General features: G+C 34.6%; 1 protein-coding gene across 10 annotated transcripts in view; it reads left to right on the forward strand.

Annotated features, from left to right (window-relative positions):
* The window catches only part of CACNA1D (calcium voltage-gated channel subunit alpha1 D), a 233,244-nt gene that overhangs the window by 168,010 nt on the left and 47,565 nt on the right, over positions 1–17,669 (forward strand). For 7 of the 10 annotated variants that reach the window (XM_032984250.2, XM_032984245.2, XM_032984247.2 and 4 more), the window contains 10 exons: positions 1,184–1,290; positions 2,391–2,478; positions 2,976–3,083; positions 3,253–3,305; positions 3,567–3,713; positions 4,418–4,619; positions 5,847–6,005; positions 7,100–7,210; positions 12,793–12,876; positions 13,206–13,289. In XM_032984250.2, coding sequence (XP_032840141.2) covers positions 1,184–1,290; positions 2,391–2,478; positions 2,976–3,083; positions 3,253–3,305; positions 3,567–3,713; positions 4,418–4,619; positions 5,847–6,005; positions 7,100–7,210; positions 12,793–12,876; positions 13,206–13,289 — 1,143 coding nt within the window. The remainder of the gene's footprint in view (positions 1–1,183; positions 1,291–2,390; positions 2,479–2,975; positions 3,084–3,252; positions 3,306–3,566; positions 3,714–4,417; positions 4,620–5,846; positions 6,006–7,099; positions 7,211–12,792; positions 12,877–13,205; positions 13,290–17,669) is intronic. The other 3 variants (XM_032984248.2, XM_032984249.2, XM_032984251.2) reach the window with 2 other exon arrangements.

Raw genomic sequence — 17,669 nt, forward strand, 5'->3', positions numbered from 1 at the left:
AAATAGAAAGTAATGGGTTTAAAATGCACAATGGGTTTAAAATTGACAGTCAATATCAGATGTTCTCTGGCTGGCATTGAGTTTTCTTATCTGTGGAAAACAATGGCTAGCTGAGAGTACTCAAGTCTTTATATGAGGACCTTAAGGCTGAAGAAATTAGAATCCAAGTGCCTGAACTGACTACTGGGTATTTTTCAAAGGTATCGTTATTTTAATTTCAAGTTTTTAGTATCAGTGTTTCAGTCTTAATCCATAACTGTGGAAAAACCCACGCAAAATTCTACTCAAGTGCAGATTCTGTGCTTCTAATGGCTTAACCGAATTTCTCTGTGCATTTTTTAATTAGTACTTGCTGTAAGGGTCTAATTCGTAGATTCAGAAGACAAATTCAGCTTTACGATACCTGAGAATGTCTGCCCAGATTCTGTCTGCAGCCATAATTAACAGAGCCTCTATCACTGGCTCCTAATGAAACCTGCAAATGATGCATGCAAGTTCCTTCACAAGATACCGTTTGTGTCCTTCTCTCATCTCAATCTAGGCACAGAAAGCAAAAAATGAAGAGAAAGTCCAGCAGGAAGAACAATGTTGGATATTCCCTACAGACCAGCAAAACTTGGGGACCCTTGTCCACACATAACACAAAACAGTCTATGGGATTTTCCACATTGTTCCAAGATACCCACTCATGATCCTGTGAGCCAAAGGCAAATAGCAGTGTAATGCTGCTTTATGACAGCCTTGTGCTCAGGTTTGACTCTTAGGTTTTTGCAATACATTTTCAGCTCCTTCAATTCTCGAGATACTATGAATGATTAGGAGTCAGAATCTGGACCTTACAGTTTAGTAAGCATGGAAATTTTATTGTTCTTGTAGTCATTTTTCTAAAAAAGGTCAAATCAATTCAGTGTAATTACCTCAGCCAAATCAGTTCTTACACAAAATATAACATTTGTTGACATGAGAAACAATTAACATATTTGCTGGTGTTGCTTGAGCAGAATTTTTGATTTAAATTAAAGATTTAATGTACATAATGGGATTATTTTATATCTCAGTTGCTTTTAGAAAGTGAGATAATGTTCTATGCATTCACACTCCAGGCAAGTGTCTTGTAAACAGCCTAAATGTGAATTTGAATAAAGTGAAATATAGACTAAACATGTAACAATTCTATTTTTAGATGACAGTTTTTGGAGCATTTCTTCATAAAGGGTCCTTCTGCAGGAATTATTTTAATTTACTGGATTTGCTGGTTGTGGGTGTTTCTCTGGTATCATTTGGTATTCAGTAAGTACTATATTTATTATGTGAATGATTTATTTTTGCTTTGGGGATTTATACTGAAATCAGTGTTTCAGTTCCTTTTGTTTCCCCCATTGTATGTGGGTGTGCAGTATCAGTATTCAGAATTGGGACTGGCAAGAGGTAGTGCTCTACATGGAGAGTGTTGTAACTCATTACTAATAAGAGTTGGAAACAAATTACTACTTAGCACTATTACCAACAGAACAAGGAAGAGCACCCTGACACTGTATTGTATAGCAAGTAATTCCTGGAGCTTCAGGAGGTTTATATACCCTCTTTTGTGCTAGTGCTACATCTACAATCTAGTTCTACGAGCTTGCTCTTTCAGCATTGACCTACTGGGATATGTAACTTGACAGTACTTGAAGGGGAGAGAAGTACCTTAATCAGGACTGTAAGTGGTAGTGAAGAGATTTTTTTGCTTTGTTTGGATCAGGCTAAAAGTAATAAAAGAGTCTGAAGGTGATTATTGATTCACTGAGCGGTTGTGGCTCATTTAAAAACATCTGTGAAACGTTTAGTGAGGGTTGGGTGTGAGTCAACTGCTTCCCCCTTTGTATTCTGCTTGTACTAGAATATCTATTATACAAGCTTTCAGTTTCACAATACGTTCTTTAAGACTATCTGCTATTATTTCCTCAAAATGCAATCCTAACTACTTAAAGAGAATGTGAGTGATTGGAGATCTTTTAATCTCCAGATAGTTGTAAATTAAGGCTTCCATTGATTTACAGGACTTACACAGTGTCTTCAAAAGAGCTTGTCAACATTGAAAAATACTTCAGGGAATATTTTGCTCCTGACCAAATTTAACTGCATTACAGTGTCAGACAACCTTCTGAGCTTTTAATTCCCAAGTTGCTTCAGAAATCAAAATAATTCTTATGGTTTTTATGAGTTTGATAGTATTTCCTAATATTAATAAAGGATCAATAAAGAAATACTTTAAAACATCTTGTATATATATATCTTGAGATTTTTTTTGAAATTTCATGTATAAGGAAGTTGCAAGAACATTATTATTCTTAGTAATAAGGTCAGTTACCTTAAAAGTAACAGAATAACTTTTTTTTTTCCCCTAGATCAAGTGCTATCTCAGTTGTGAAGATCCTCAGAGTTTTAAGAGTCTTGAGGCCTCTAAGGGCAATAAACAGAGCAAAAGGACTTAAGGTGTTTATTTTTATTTTTTAAGTTATATTTCTGTTGGCCTAATTCTTCAGTCCTGCCTTGGGTTAAAAATACTTGCACAAGAATTTCATAGAGAAATTCATAGGGTGAGGACATAAATCAGTTCCTAATTCTTAAACATACTAGGCCAGGTTCTGCCCGCAGTTACAGCAATTTATATCTGGAGGAACACCAATGCCACAAAGAACAGACTTTGACCATAATACTTGCTGTCAACCAATGTCAAAGCAATATTCTAGCTACTTTTCCATAGAGCTTATGTAACTTCTAGTCAGTTGATGTTGATGGGTCTATGTCAGCAGACTTACAGACAAATTTAGAAAACAAGTTTAATTGTGGTAACAGGTGTAATACTGACAATACAAAAATAGTAATTTTAAAAATAATCTGAGTGTGATAAAGTAGACTTTTATGGTATGTATTCTGTGATACTAAGTAACAAGTTGTATTAAAATATATGTATTTTTATTTCTTTCCAGCATGTTGTTCAATGTGTCTTTGTGGCTATTAGAACTATTGGTAATATCATGATTGTTACAACTCTGCTACAGTTCATGTTTGCTTGTATTGGAGTGCAGCTGTTCAAGGTAAGTAGACACTACCAACATTTACACTGCATCAGGAAAAGCAAAGCTGAGTTGAATTCTTGGTGGCTTGCTGCTGGAACTGTGTTGGTCACATTCTGAACAAATCATAGTATAAATGTGTTTATTTCACATTTCTGCATTTTGTCATTGCTCTTTGTTTTGTATGTAGGGAAAATTCTACAGGTGCACTGATGAGGCAAAACAGAATCCCGAGGAATGCCGGTGAGAACATTTTTCATCTAAGAATGTGACAAATTATATTCTGAATAATTTAAACTGTAACAGATATGGGCAGGCAAGTGTCAGGCCATTTAGGTTTGTGTAAATTGGAAGGATCATCTTAAATCCACCAGAAAACACAGGTTAGCAAGGAAATAAAACAAGCTTAGGGAAGGAGTGAAATAACCTGTTTTGAATAAAGCATCAAGTAACGCTGAGGCTAATTAAATATTTCATTATTGACAGTTTGTTTCTTTCCCACAGAGGGATATACATCGTTTATAAAGATGGAGATGTTGATAGTCCAATGGTCAGAGAGAGGGTCTGGCAAAATAGTGATTTCAACTTTGATAATGTTCTCTCTGCTATGATGGCCCTTTTTACAGTATCCACTTTTGAAGGCTGGCCAGAGTGAGTGAATTCTCAATGTTTTCACAGCATTGTTAAGACAGTTACATGTTCCAGAACAGTTCTGTATGATTTACCAGTCATTTCTGGGCAACAAAGGAGTCTGAAGAAGATGGTATAAAAACTTATTAATGGAGGAAGTTAAAAAAAATACTGTTCTGAATCTGTGCACTTTTACTGTATTTCTTCATACACCTGTATCTATAAAGGGAAAAATTTTTTACACTGTTTGATTCCTAATCTTTCAGCTACTTTTGTTGTAATGAGCTATTCCTTAGCTCTAATGGAAGTAATCCTTTTAGATCCATGGATGTCCTTTAAATAACACTAATAAGAAAATTTTAGGCCCTTGAGTGAAACTTTTACTAAAAAAATTAGGCAGTAGTACACTGCACAGAGAAATCCAGAAAGAGCAAACTACCACTTGCTATCTCCCTAAATGGGAAAAGTCTTAGATAGCTTTATGTGTGTGTGTGTGGTGGGGGGCAGGAAATGAAAATAGAGCCATCTGGTCTTTACCTTGATTCCTTTAGAAAAAAGCATATAACATTGTGTGGTGTGATTCTTCTGGTTTCGATATGCTTATAACTAGAAAAAGATAACAGTACACAGCAGACCATTTCTGAAACCTGTCCTTTGAATTTGCATATTTTACTCTCTTTTGTCAGTTTAATGCTAATAAAGATAAAATTTTCTTTCTTTTTCAGGCTGCTATACAAAGCCATTGATTCAAATGGCGAGAATGTAGGACCTATATACAACTATAGAGTGGAGATCTCAATTTTTTTCATCATCTATATCATCATTGTTGCTTTCTTTATGATGAACATATTTGTTGGTTTTGTGATTGTTACATTCCAAGAACAGGGAGAAAAAGAGTATAAGAACTGTGAGCTGGACAAAAATCAGGTTAAAATAAATAATGAACTCTTAACTTTTGAAAGTATCCTTTTTTATTTATGCATTAAGAGCTTCCTTTCTGCTTTGGGTCAGAAGAGGGCACCAAACATGTATGTTGGCGAAAAAAGGGAATTAGGAAATGCTATCAACTGGTATTCAGGTCATTGTATGTTCCTCTTCCCTTAATCCTTAAAATATCAGTCTTTTGGTTGTGAAAGGTGTTACATTAAGCTTGTTAGCTTCTTAGTGTCTCACTTCTTGGTGTCACATTAAGAAGAATACAGTACTTGCTAGCTTATCCATAGGCAGAGGTAGGTTTTACAATAAGAACAGGGAAAATAAAGTTTGTGTTCTGAATAGTCTAAAAGTGTTCAAAGTGGAAGTGTTCAAAATGTTATAGTCTCTATTTTTTTTACCCTTTCCCTATTTATTTAGAAATTCACAGGGGATATTAAGATTCAAATTAAAAAAAAAAAAAAAATCTGTCCCCTTTTACTGTTTAATCCTTTGACTAAGGAACTCAGCAGTCACCAGTAATGATTTTTCAGGTCCTCTTGTTTGACTGTAACACACTTCATTTAAACAAAGTTAAGCATGAAGGTTTAGCCACCATTCATTCTACATTTCGTGCCCTGTCAGTCAGCTTTTGTAAGCATTCTTAAAAAGACAAGCGGAAGGCCCAGCCTACGTGAAGATTTCAGGCCCTATTAGAATAGGAGTTGAAGACATGATGTTACTACATATGTGACATGATTTTTCTGGGCAATTGAACTAAACCATAAGGAATAACACTTCCTCGGTGTTTACTTGGCTGACTCCAGGGTTTTATGCTATGAAGTTACATTGGTGATTGAAAACTTAAAGACAAAGTGTGACTTATAGATGAATTAACAGTCATGTTATTAATAGTCATACTATGTTCTCTATATATACATACATATAGCCTACAGTGCACTACTGTATACTGCTACACTGTATAAAGGTGAAACAGTTCAGAATTTCCATGGGCATTATTTGATTCTTTGTATGTGGCTGAATAAGATATATGATTAGATACAGTTATAAATAATTAAGTGAGGATTGGTAAGCTACTTGATTATTTTATTAACAATTATAAAAAAAACCTACATCAAGTTTTTAAGACTTGTATTTAAAAATTTTCACTTACTGAATATATTTTCGGTTGATTAACGGTTAGGTATAGTCTGACAATTTTTGATGTATTTGCTTTTACAGCGTCAGTGTGTAGAATATGCCTTGAAGGCACGTCCTCTTCGTAGATATATTCCAAAAAATCCTTACCAGTACAAGTTCTGGTATGTGGTGAATTCTACTGGATTTGAATACATCATGTTTGTCCTCATCATGCTGAACACACTTTGCTTGGCTGTGCAGGTAGGAAAACCAGAAGCTCTTCTGAAGCTGTTGGAATATATTGCAGGGAAGGGTATGGGTGATATAATGCCTTTAAATTATGGCAACCTGTATTTTTTTTATGAAATGAAATTTTTAAAAAAGCACCTCTGATCATAGTACTCTTCTGTGACATATTCTAGTCTGTTCACCAGTTCTCTGAAGTAAAATTGTTTAAAATGGTGTGATGTTGATAAAGGCCTTCCTAACCTAATAACTTTGAGCTTTATTTTGTACCTGAAGTGTAATTTAATTTATATTATATGTGTGTATTCCCAAGATTATTCATGTGCAAGAAAATCTGAAAAGTCTAATTTTGTTAGCAAATGTTTCTCTCAACCCCGTAGATTCTTATATCTAATATATTCTTTTTTTTGCAGTGCCTTTAAGCATTACGTTACCCCTGTGTAGTCTCTGTACTTGTTCTGTGTTCATTTTATATATGTGCTACTCCATATTTGTTTGGATTGGACACGATGATCTTTAAAGATCCTTTCCAACCCAAATCTTTCTATGATATTTCTATCATCTGTATCTCTAACTTAATCAGAAGTTTAAAAACTTAATATGTGGAGCAACTTTAGTTTTGTGTGTTAATGCAGATCTCACACAAACATGTTTTCATATATAACTTGTATATCTATACGTACCTGTGTGTATTTTTGCATGTTTTTACTTTTTCTGCATTATGCATGCATTTCTTCACCACCTACTTCTCTTATCTACTTTCCCAAGTAGTCTCTTTCTTTACCCTAGTATTTCAGATTTTGATAAGAAAAAGAATACTCCTTTTTTGAGGTAACAGTTTTCCTCTCAAAACCATCTCTCTGGAGAGATTCCCTTAGGAGGTAGAGGAATAACAATTTTGTTCCACTCAATGCCTAAAGAGAATAAACATCTTCATTCTTAATCAGGGATATTCAGCTAGTCTTGTATGCCTATAGGTGTGCCTCATGAATACTACTAGAAAATACTTTCCTATGCTGCATTTTTGCCAACTTTGTCTTAGGCTGCCTTAGTTTCACTTAATATTTTAAAGCCTTTACTTTTAAAAGTGTTGTATTTTTCATTCACAGCACTATGAACAGTCTAAGCTCTTTAATGATGCAATGGACATTTTGAATATGGTTTTCACGGGAGTGTTCACTGTTGAAATGGTTTTGAAAGTGATCGCATTCAAACCCAAGGTAAGTTTTAGATATGATTTAATTAGGTCATCACCACAGGAATTAAGTATAACGTAAGTTTCACACTAGCTGTGTATTATTCAAAGAACAAAAAGAACCTGTGTTTCCCACATTTATCTGTCAGTGAAATCATAATGGAAATGTTAGTCTGATAATATGTCTATATGTAACTCCAGGAAATGAAATGCACATATCAGAAAAAATATTACAAGGTGGTTGATGAGATCTGGAATATTTTGAGGTAATGTCCCTTTATAAATCAGAGAAATTATTACCTGTTACAAGCATTATCACTTCTCCTATTCATGAGGCTACATTCATAACTTTATTATTGACTACCTTCATACTAAATTAATCTCCAGTAAAGAACTGTATGTTATGTTATATTTCCTATTCTAAAATGCATAATTATTTGTTTACTTTGTAAAAGATAGCCAAGTACTACAAACATACACATAAATAATTTTCATATTCAATAGCCTTTTTAGATTTTCATGTTTTTAGTTATCCATACTTACTGTTTGGTAGAGGGCTCCACAGTGCGTAGTGGATTCTTTGCCTTAAAGGGACACTGTCAAAATGAGTAAGACACATTTTCAAAAGTAGATTTGCAAGAGAAACTGATAGATATAATTACTAATTGAAAAAAAAATTAAAACCAGACTGTGACAGTTACTGAAGTCTTTTTGTTCAGTTCTTATATGCGTTTATGACAGTGGAAAAGTTAATAATGAAAAACCAAACTAAATTTTGTTTTCAGTACAGTGAAATCAATGTTTATTTTGGGCTTATATTTGTGTAAGTATGTAAAATGTGGTCACTCACTATACATGGAATATGAAAAAAGCCAGAGAAGCCATTTGAAGTTTACTGATCTCACCATCTAAGGCGGGTGTTTTTCATTTTCCATTACCCTTCTTTTAAAGTTATCATGATATCTGCATCTATAATTGGATATGAACTCTGCCCTTTCTTGGTGTTAAGTAGCAAACTGGATGACTGTAGGCTGTGTGGGCAATTTTATTCTTGCTTTAAACAACTAGCTCTCATGGCAACATAGTCATGGCTTCCCAGAGCTCAGTGTGGAGTAGATACATAACTACTTTCCAGATTTTCAGAACTATTTATTCAGCTTGCATTTAGTCATGAGATCAGCTGTGGAGCCTGAGCTACTTGATTTAAAGCTAGCTTGTATTTGCTGGCAGAAGGAAGCAAATTATACATCACTTGAGGTCTGGTGTTGAGATGTGAAGTGTGGAGTTCTGGGTGAATGCTTACCCACTCTTCCATAGTCTCGCTCTGCACTGTCCAGTCCATTGTACATTTCTAATGAATTTATTTGTATTTTTGTGTCACTTACCTTATTTAAATGATACGGATTTCACATTGAGAATAACACAGTATGAGGCCCTAGAGAAGATAGCTCAGATATGTGGACCACAGTGTCATGAGTATGCTGATTGTGTTTCCTGATTTGTATTTCCTGTTCTATATCCTTGTTTCACAATGAAATTTCAGAAGACTTTGCTGCATTTTAACATCTGCTCTTTGAAAGAAGATTGTGAATCCTTGGTTCTCCATGCACTTGTGACTGTAGTCAGAAATAACAGCTAATGCAAAATATAATTATCTGATTACAAGTGTTCCATTTATATTATGGACCTTCTACACCTTCTCAAATGCAATGTCTTAATACTGACCTCTAAGGCTTTGTACAAGTTGAGTTTTAACTCTGTTGCAACATGCTTTCTGTCTGACTGGATGCTTTTACTGTGAGAGATCCCTGGTTCTGAGTCCTGGGAGATTGAGGGACAGACACTGTCAGTGAAAGGTCCTAATTTCCTGAATTTCATTCCCCCATAGATACAGAACACCTTAAAGTTGTTAATTAGCAGGACAAGGTTAAAAGGCCGTGGTATTAATAGGGCTTTTGGCAGAGATTAATTAGCAGGTAGGGGAGGGAGTTAAATATCTTTAAGGTTGTTCCTGTTATTCTTTGAAGATTGTAACTTTTAAAATCATCAGATATTCTTTAACAAAACACCTATTGGTAATATATTTTTCATAGTTCATTAATAATTGCAAATCAGCTAGCAGTCTTAAGCAGAATGCCACTGTCTTTTAGTAATCTATTTTTTAAACTAGATATATGCTTAAAATAGCAATTAATTGCTTTAACTCATATTAAGATTTAATAATAGTAAGAACAATCTGAAACCCGATTTAATGTTTTGCATTAGGGTCCATGAGGAAAGACTTGATTCATTTCCTCGAAGTTTGTGTCACTGGTGGGTTTCTTAGTCTAGTCTGATGGAATGGACTGTTTAATTTATTAATTTTGTGCATTTAAAAAATTGTTTCAAAGATGCTCAAAGCATCAAATAAAAACTCCATTACTCTGTAAAAATAGGGATAAAAACATGATCATTTTTATCTCATCTGCTTGACAGTGTCCCCTTAATATGTTGACAGAAATCCTGTGAAAACTGTGATCTTCTGGTTTCACAATGTCATGCAAACTTAAGGCTACTATAAATTATTGATACTCTTACTATGATATTGTGTTGTTTAAAACCAAAGTACTGCAGACTGCCTTCCAGCTCTGAAATATATAAAACTTGGATAAGTGATAGATACTAAAGGTGATGCTGAGTGTCTAGCACACTTACTGACTGGGAGATTAAGAACACACAGTACTTTGCAGAATGAGGCCATAACTTTTCCACAGACTACTAAAAGGACTAAAATATTTATGTGGTAGATCTATAGAAACATGTTTTGATGTTAATTCTCTGTGCCTACGTATTCCCCAGAATTTGTGACTTTATCCTTCAGCATTTCTCAAAGAAAAAATATTTCATAATGTAAGTTAAAAGAGCAGGCATTTTGTCTTCACATTGTTCTTCACAGTTGCTAAAATCTGTTACTTGGCATGATTTAGTACAGTATAAAACAAAATACAGCTATGAAATCTAAAATAATACATCAACACATACCGTATGTTGATAGCTTCATGATAGCTAGCTGTTACTTTAACTTGTAATGATTTTCCATGTCGTTTTACATCAGATTTTTGTAAGAAAAAAGGAAAGATGGCTAGTAAGTGAATTGATCTTGGGTCATTGCAGTGGTGAAAACAACTTATTTGCATGATGTTTATTTGCTGTGACTTGTCCATTCCTCCCTTTTCCAAAATCATCTTTATTTTCTCTTAGTTTTTTTGTTTTTTTTTGTATGCTTTTGCTTTACATATGACTTGGAACAATATTTGTCTATACTGATGGAAAAGGTTTCATAAAATAAATAAATGTGTAAAGTATTTTAGCTGTATTGAATCAAAATGTTAATTTGGTATTTCAGTGCCTTATATTGTAGCACATCTAGTAAAGTAACTTTCTCTATAGGTGAAATTAACCTTTATTTAGAGGACCTTTTTTGGTTTCTGTTGTTGTAGAAGAAGATGGATAGCACACCTCAGGATTGTGCTGATTATCTGTTTGCCACTAGTTTCTTATTTTATGTATATCTACAAATACTGCTATTTTAAAATCGAGAAATATACTTCTTTTAAATAAGAGAAATAAGCAATATGAATGATCAGGGAAGATATTATGAGAGTAGCTCCCCTTCTTTAGCTGGCAGCTGCTAAACTCTTCAAGATTATAAATTTCAATATTGTTGAGATGGTTCAGCATGATGATTAGTAGAAACTTTGGGAATGGCTTGTTCTCGTGAAGCAGGATGAATAAGGAAGAAGCGGTAGGGAATTAGTCAGGACCGCTCAGAAATGGATGCATTTGTTCAGGAGGCCAAATCCATGAGCTCTGTCTTTTGCTCCAAGTCTGGAATTGATGATTGATCCCAAAGAACCAAAGCACATGGCACAAAGGGCAGTAGTGGTAATCATACTCTGATCTATTTTCTTCTTAGCCTCTTCCTTACATGAGGGAATAATTAAACCAATTCGTGTTTTGAAAGAGCTAAGAGAGAGTAGCATTAGAAACATAGTGAGGCTTTCCGGGCTGCTCAGTCCTTACTTTCCTAGAATACTCTCTAGAGGTGTCTGCTTCTGTAGCAGCTCTCTCGTTGTCTCCAAGAACAAATTTCCATATGAAATCAGCTTTTTTAAAAATAAAAATGCACTCCAGTGTAACCTTTAAACTGTGAAGTTACTAAAATTTTAACAGGTTAAAATCTTGAGAAAAATATTGTCCAATTCTAAAAAATTTTGTAGCTGATTTTGCTTTTCTGTTCTAACAGCACACATAACAACTTAAACTACTCAGCTAAAACTTTATCTTATAGTGAACAGTGTAATAAGTGTAACTAGACATAAGGTTAGATTATCACACTGGTAATTATAAAATTTTCACGAAGTTTTTTTTTAAAGCTTCAGTTGTAGCAGACAAGTTAGTATTTTCAAAATAATTACCAGGAAAGCAGAATGTACGTGTACAAAATGTAGATTTCAGCCTTTGTCATGTAATGCACATTCCTTAGTCATGGTTGGCTGATAAATTAATATATCAGAATGAGAAAAAGGGCAAGTCCCGTAATTTTTGCAATTCTGTAATAACAAGATGAAATCCACATATTGCAGAAAACCTACATATCTTGTCTCTGTAGAGTTGCCTTCAACAGAGTAATACATCTTGATTTGTTCCCAGTGACAGACTGATCCTGGAACCAACCTCAATTTCTTCTGAAATACGTTTTTGTTCAAACATGCAATTTTGATGCCAATAGACAGCTAATTGCATGATAGCACTTTATATATTTACAGCAGTATGACATTAACATACACATAGGGAATAAATTTATAGCCCTAAAATGCCAGAAGGGTGACTAAGCAATTTATGAAAATGAATTTTCAGACATTGGAGTGACTACATTAAAAGCATTAAGAAATTCTTCAAGTTGCTTTGGTTCTTAGCACTGACTTCACTGGTTACAGAATCAGGCCCTGACTGTAAATGTAGTGTGAGTTCCTGTATTAAACCTAGTTTATGAATAGAAGATTAAGTTACTTCTCTAGTGTTTATGCTCAGTTCCACATTAATAATCGTGCAAGATTAACTAGGGATGAGCTTTGACGCTTTGAATATTTGTACCATTCACTTAGATAGGACTATCATAAAGTCATTAATGTTAAGGAGGTTTCAGTTATCTTGGTCTCGTAGAAATATTATTAAAGGGATTTTGTTGTGCTTGTTAGGGTATATATGTTAGGATTTTTCAGCCTTTCTAGAAGTCCAAAACCAGTTTTGGATAATGGCTTGCTTGCCAACGTTGTGCTTATACAATGGTCTACTATGCATGTGTACTGCGTGTGTGCGCGTGCGCGTGTGTGTCTGTGTGTGTGTCTGTACATGTATATATATAAAGTATATATATACACACACATGCACATATATGTTGCTTTTCCTTCAGTAGGCAATATTGTTTGGTTTTTTTTTGTTTTCTCATTAGACCACAGGTTTTGTTTAACTAATTTCTGTTTATGCAAAACTAAACAGAAGTATGCAAATATTTGACATTTCATGTGTAATCACAAACGTTTGCACCCTGCCTGCTCTGTTCAGGGCTATTTTAGTGATGCCTGGAATACGTTTGACTCCCTCATCGTTATTGGCAGCATAGTAGACGTCGTTCTCAGTGAAGCTGATGTGAGTATACCCCAGCTTACTTTCCCCAGTCCCTACTTCTCTTTCTCTGTCTCCCCACTATTTCCATCATCTGGACAAGTCACAGATTTTGATCTGATGTTTCTAAAGATTGAGAACAGACCAGTCATAGGTCAATTATGTTGATATGGGAAATAAATAGCCTTTTTTTTCTACCAATTTTTTATAGCTATGGAAGGGAAAGATTAGATTGTATAGTGGTACATCAGAGAAGCCTAGAGTGTTTCTGTGTGATAACACTGTCCTTTTCTTCTCTTTTTCTGTTTGTGTTTTTCTCTTGCTCTCTTTCTGCTGAATGCTTGTCCTAACAGCACTATTTCACTGATGCATGGAACACTTTTGATGCCTTAATTGTTGTTGGTAGCGTCGTTGATATTGCTATAACAGAAGTTAATGTAAGTAGCAACTGTTCATGCACTAAAAAGTAATTGCTGTCATCAAGAAATTCAGAAAATGTAAACTTTATCCCCCCCAAATCCTTTTTTAGAAAAGTATGTTTTATCCTGGAATCAAAGACCAAAACATGATACAGGTGTTTGTACAAGCTGTTATTATAAAGCTATATACCTGTGTAGTTTCACATGCACACAGCATAGTGAGACAATTATTTTTTTCTATGTATGTACAGAAAATATTTAAAACATTTTACATATAAAAAAGGAATTAAGTCTCTGTTACTATTTTCCTTGGAGCCTAGTGATTTTAGTAAGCAGCTTGACCAAGGTAATTCAAGGTTCTGTAAGTTGCTTCAGTGTCTTAGTTTAACAAATAATGATTTTTTTTTCTGTGGAAGGTTTGGTTTTTAGAATAATGATAGCATTCATATCTCATGAGGTAGCAGAAGAAGTATACACAGAGAAAGTAAAGCTTTCTGTGCTGTGGAAAATCGAATGTTTATTTTTTCCAATTCCTTTTGCTTTTCTCATCCTGCAGTAAATGCTTTTAAATTTGAATTACATTTAAAGTACTTGGAAAACTCTATCTTTTCACCAAAATTTTGACTGATGACCATTACATGTGTAGGTGTTTGGACAACAGAAAGATCTCTTTCCAATAAAAAAATAAGGAAATACGGATTTTTGCCTGTTCGATCTGACTTGCTGTTTTTAACAAGGACAGCTGTATCACAAAAACGATAAATGAAAAATAACAAAATACGTACCAGTTCTGTAGTAGATATGCAGGTGCTTCCCATACTTGCATGTTTCTTTGTCTAACTAGTCAAAATAAAATTTCAGAGGAAGGTGCCTCTTCCCTCTAATGCTTTATGAGACCTCAAAAAGGGCAGCTGAAGAAGGTGAGACTTGGATCTAACCCAGCCACTGAAAATGCTGAGGGAGCACACAGACTCAGTAGGTGAGGTTAGCATATTCCACCTGCTGAAAATCTTAGCTGTTTATCATTCTGAGAACTAAGTTATCCAGAAATACTCATGATGCAGGAGATCCCCAAAATTCACATATTTTCCCCATATCAAAGAACAGATTAATCAGAGAAAGCTGTAGATATAAATAGTTGCTTGGTATTCTTTGAAGATAGTTAGCCTGCATGTTTTTCTACAGCAGTCACAGTTTATGAGCTGGCTAATAACATTCCTTTTCTCTTAAATTAGATCTAGTAAGCTATTTGCTAGACGTCTTTTTTTGCCCCAGTGGATTTTATTGCTTACCAAAATGGTTTCTTTTCAGTAGGGATATTTAATATGCATCATCTTCCAAAATACTTCTAAATTTGAATAAATACGCTTCAGTGGTGAATATTTAAGTTGCAATATTTCTGTCATATCTGGGGGAAGCAAATCCACCCTATGTCTATCATTGTCATTTAATTGAAACAGTTTTTCAGAGAAAATACATTTTAAAATTTGTTTTCCAAAGTGGTTCATGTCAGGAACGCAGTTCTTAGGATCACAGTCTTCCAGTTAATAGCAGAAACAATGCCATTTACCTCATTTAGACAGTACCTTGATTTTGGAACTATGAATACCATGATAATAAAGTTGTCCAGGAACATGGAATAGAAATTGTGTTTGAAAAAACTGTGATCTGTTCCAGGCATTCCAGGATGAGGAAAATAAAAAAAATAAAAGAAAATGCATAATTCTCAAGTAAGATCTGTCTAGAAGACAATTTTTGGCTTTCAGTGCATTGTTCAGATCAGCAGACCACCTACAAGGAGCTTGGATTTGTCAGGCTGGTCTTGATTGAGGCCATAGCTTGATGAAGATTTCTTTTGGCATCTCCATGAGCTTAAGCAGCCTTCAACCACAGCCCTTCTTACCCCCATAGCCATGTGAGCTGTGCTTCCCCAAGAGTTTGAGGACTTCACAGTTGGCTGGATGAGGTGCTGAGCACAAAGTATTGGCAGAAGTGTGGCCATGAGAGGGCAGAAATGAGTGGATAAAGCTGCTGCCAAAGGAAATATTTCTTATACTGTGCCCATACAGGTCTCCCTTCAGGACATATTAGCACTGGCACAGGCATCATTAATTAGTGGCAGTAGCTACTGTTGAGAAACAGTGATGTTCACAGTTTTTCATCTTTGGTTCTAGTCTATTTGGTAAGCATAGTAATACCTATTATAAATGCATTCCAACCCAATGCAGAAAATAAAAGTATTCTTTTATCTCTTTTTTTTTTTTTTTTTTAAGATGACAGAATATCTTCAAGCATACACAGAATCTATTAGCCCTCATTAAAGACTTCAAATTATATTATAAAGCTGCAAATTCTACACTGTCATCTCAAAGAGTAAACACAATCAAAATAATTTTAAGACTGATTCATCTTAAAATTCCTTCCCAATTTTATGCTAAACTGCGAGAATCTCATGACTGACTGCATTACTGGAAAGAACAATGGAGGAGTCATGTGATAACGTGGGAGCAGAAGGACCTTAGCCTGACCCTTAGATTTCAGACTGATTTCGCTCAGTTCTCAGTAGGTGATGGATCTTTCTGTGTGTGAACTGAAGGAACCTGAGCTGACAGGGAGGGTCAGTCAGCACAGAACTGCATTGTCCTATTGAGATATTTCTGAGATTTTTAAAAGCTGCCTCTAATTTGGTTTGTTTTTTTGTTTTCTTTTTTTTTTTTTTTTTTTCTGTTGGTTTGGTTTTGTTTTAGTTTAGTTATTTTTTGTTTTGTTTTGTTTTTTTCTGGTGTTTTTTTTTTTTCCCCCAGAAGAGTTTGGATTTAGACTTTTAGCTCAAGTATTTACAATCTATCCACTATTTTCTATCACAGTAGTACTGGTCCATAATATCTAAGGAGCATAAAAGACCAATCATTTAGAACAGCTTTCCCTAATAACTGCAAAATGTACTTGATGGTGAAGAGATTTAAAAATAGTTCAAATGTGCTTCCATCACCATAGAAGATGTCCCTGTATTTAACCCCATATTTAACACTGTGTGGACAGTGTTAATTTGACAGCATTACTTGTCACTGATCACTGCTGAAGTTTCAGCTGTGAAGAACACCGTCATTTTAGTAATTCACACAATTGTCTTGAAAATATTCTGGAGATCAAGTAGTGATCTTCAGGAAAATTACACACCACACTCGAGAACTAGCACTGTCATTTCTTAATTTTTCATGCTATGCTCACTAGAGAAAAAAGGCTCATCTCTGATGTCTTCTAGTACTGCACAGCAGACTTTGTGTACTAAGTATTGTCTGTTTCTGTTCTTTTCCACTTTCTTGTGCTTTGTTTGTGTAAGTCACTAACGTATTACAGTTTCAATATATTTCTGGGCTTGATTTCCCGTTTTCAACATGAAACAGTGAATACTGCAGAGTGTCCAGGGAAATTTCTTAGATTTTTATTACTTTTATTGTTTTGGTTCTACTGAATTATTCCTACTTCATTAGTTTTGTGTAATTTTCTGTAATCCAAATTCAGTATTTTAGAACCTTTTTCTTAATACTTTTTTGGCTTTCCGAATGGCGCCATTCCACCTATACTTTTTATCTAACACTGACAGTGATCCTGGGAAATCTACAGCTCTGCTAAGATGCTGACAAGACTTTGCTTTCAACGGGATATTAAGCACAATTGAAATGGCACCTGTGAAAATTCTCACTATAGAAGCTTCTTAAACTAAGGACACCCAGCTTTGTCTGAGGGGTGATCTGAAACAGTGTAAATTGCTAGAGCTAATGTAAAGTCAGACCTTGTTGCAGTTGTAATTGCACAAGGATAGCCATCTTAATTGATCAGTATAAAAGAAAACTTGAAAGAATGTGAATACCTAAAATAATGTACTCAGGATGAACTAAACATTTTTATAGGTTTGCATATATAATTGCCTCATGCTGTGGAAACAACATCATTCTGACAGTTTATCTGTGTACATCTAGACTAATTCCAAAGACCAGCAATTTCTTCTAGTGTATAACATGTTTGTATCCGACCCATTTTTTTTCAAGAGTGGGTTCGACTTTCAATTTACATATCAACTTGATTTCAGTATTAAATTCTGGAAATTAAATGTCATCTCCTTCTTTTGTTCCTTTTCTTATCTTTTTTGACGTTTTATAATAATGTATATGGTGCCCTGAGGCTGATTCTTCTGATCCAGTAACCTCCTATTCGCATATAATCCAGGAAATTACTATGTTTTGAATATTTTTGGTGCCTGTGGAAATCAGTGTTTAATGAGTTCAGCAATTTACAGGACTGCTCAGCATCCTCAAGGACTGGATTGGTGACCAACTCCAGAAATGAACCACCTCAGAGCAACATATATTTTAGGAATACACTATTTTCTATGAT

Source organism: Tyto alba, unplaced genomic scaffold (genome assembly GCF_018691265.1).
Source record: "Tyto alba isolate M040663 unplaced genomic scaffold, T.alba_DEE_v4.0 Super-Scaffold_3, whole genome shotgun sequence".
NCBI lineage: Eukaryota > Metazoa > Chordata > Aves > Strigiformes > Tytonidae > Tyto > Tyto alba.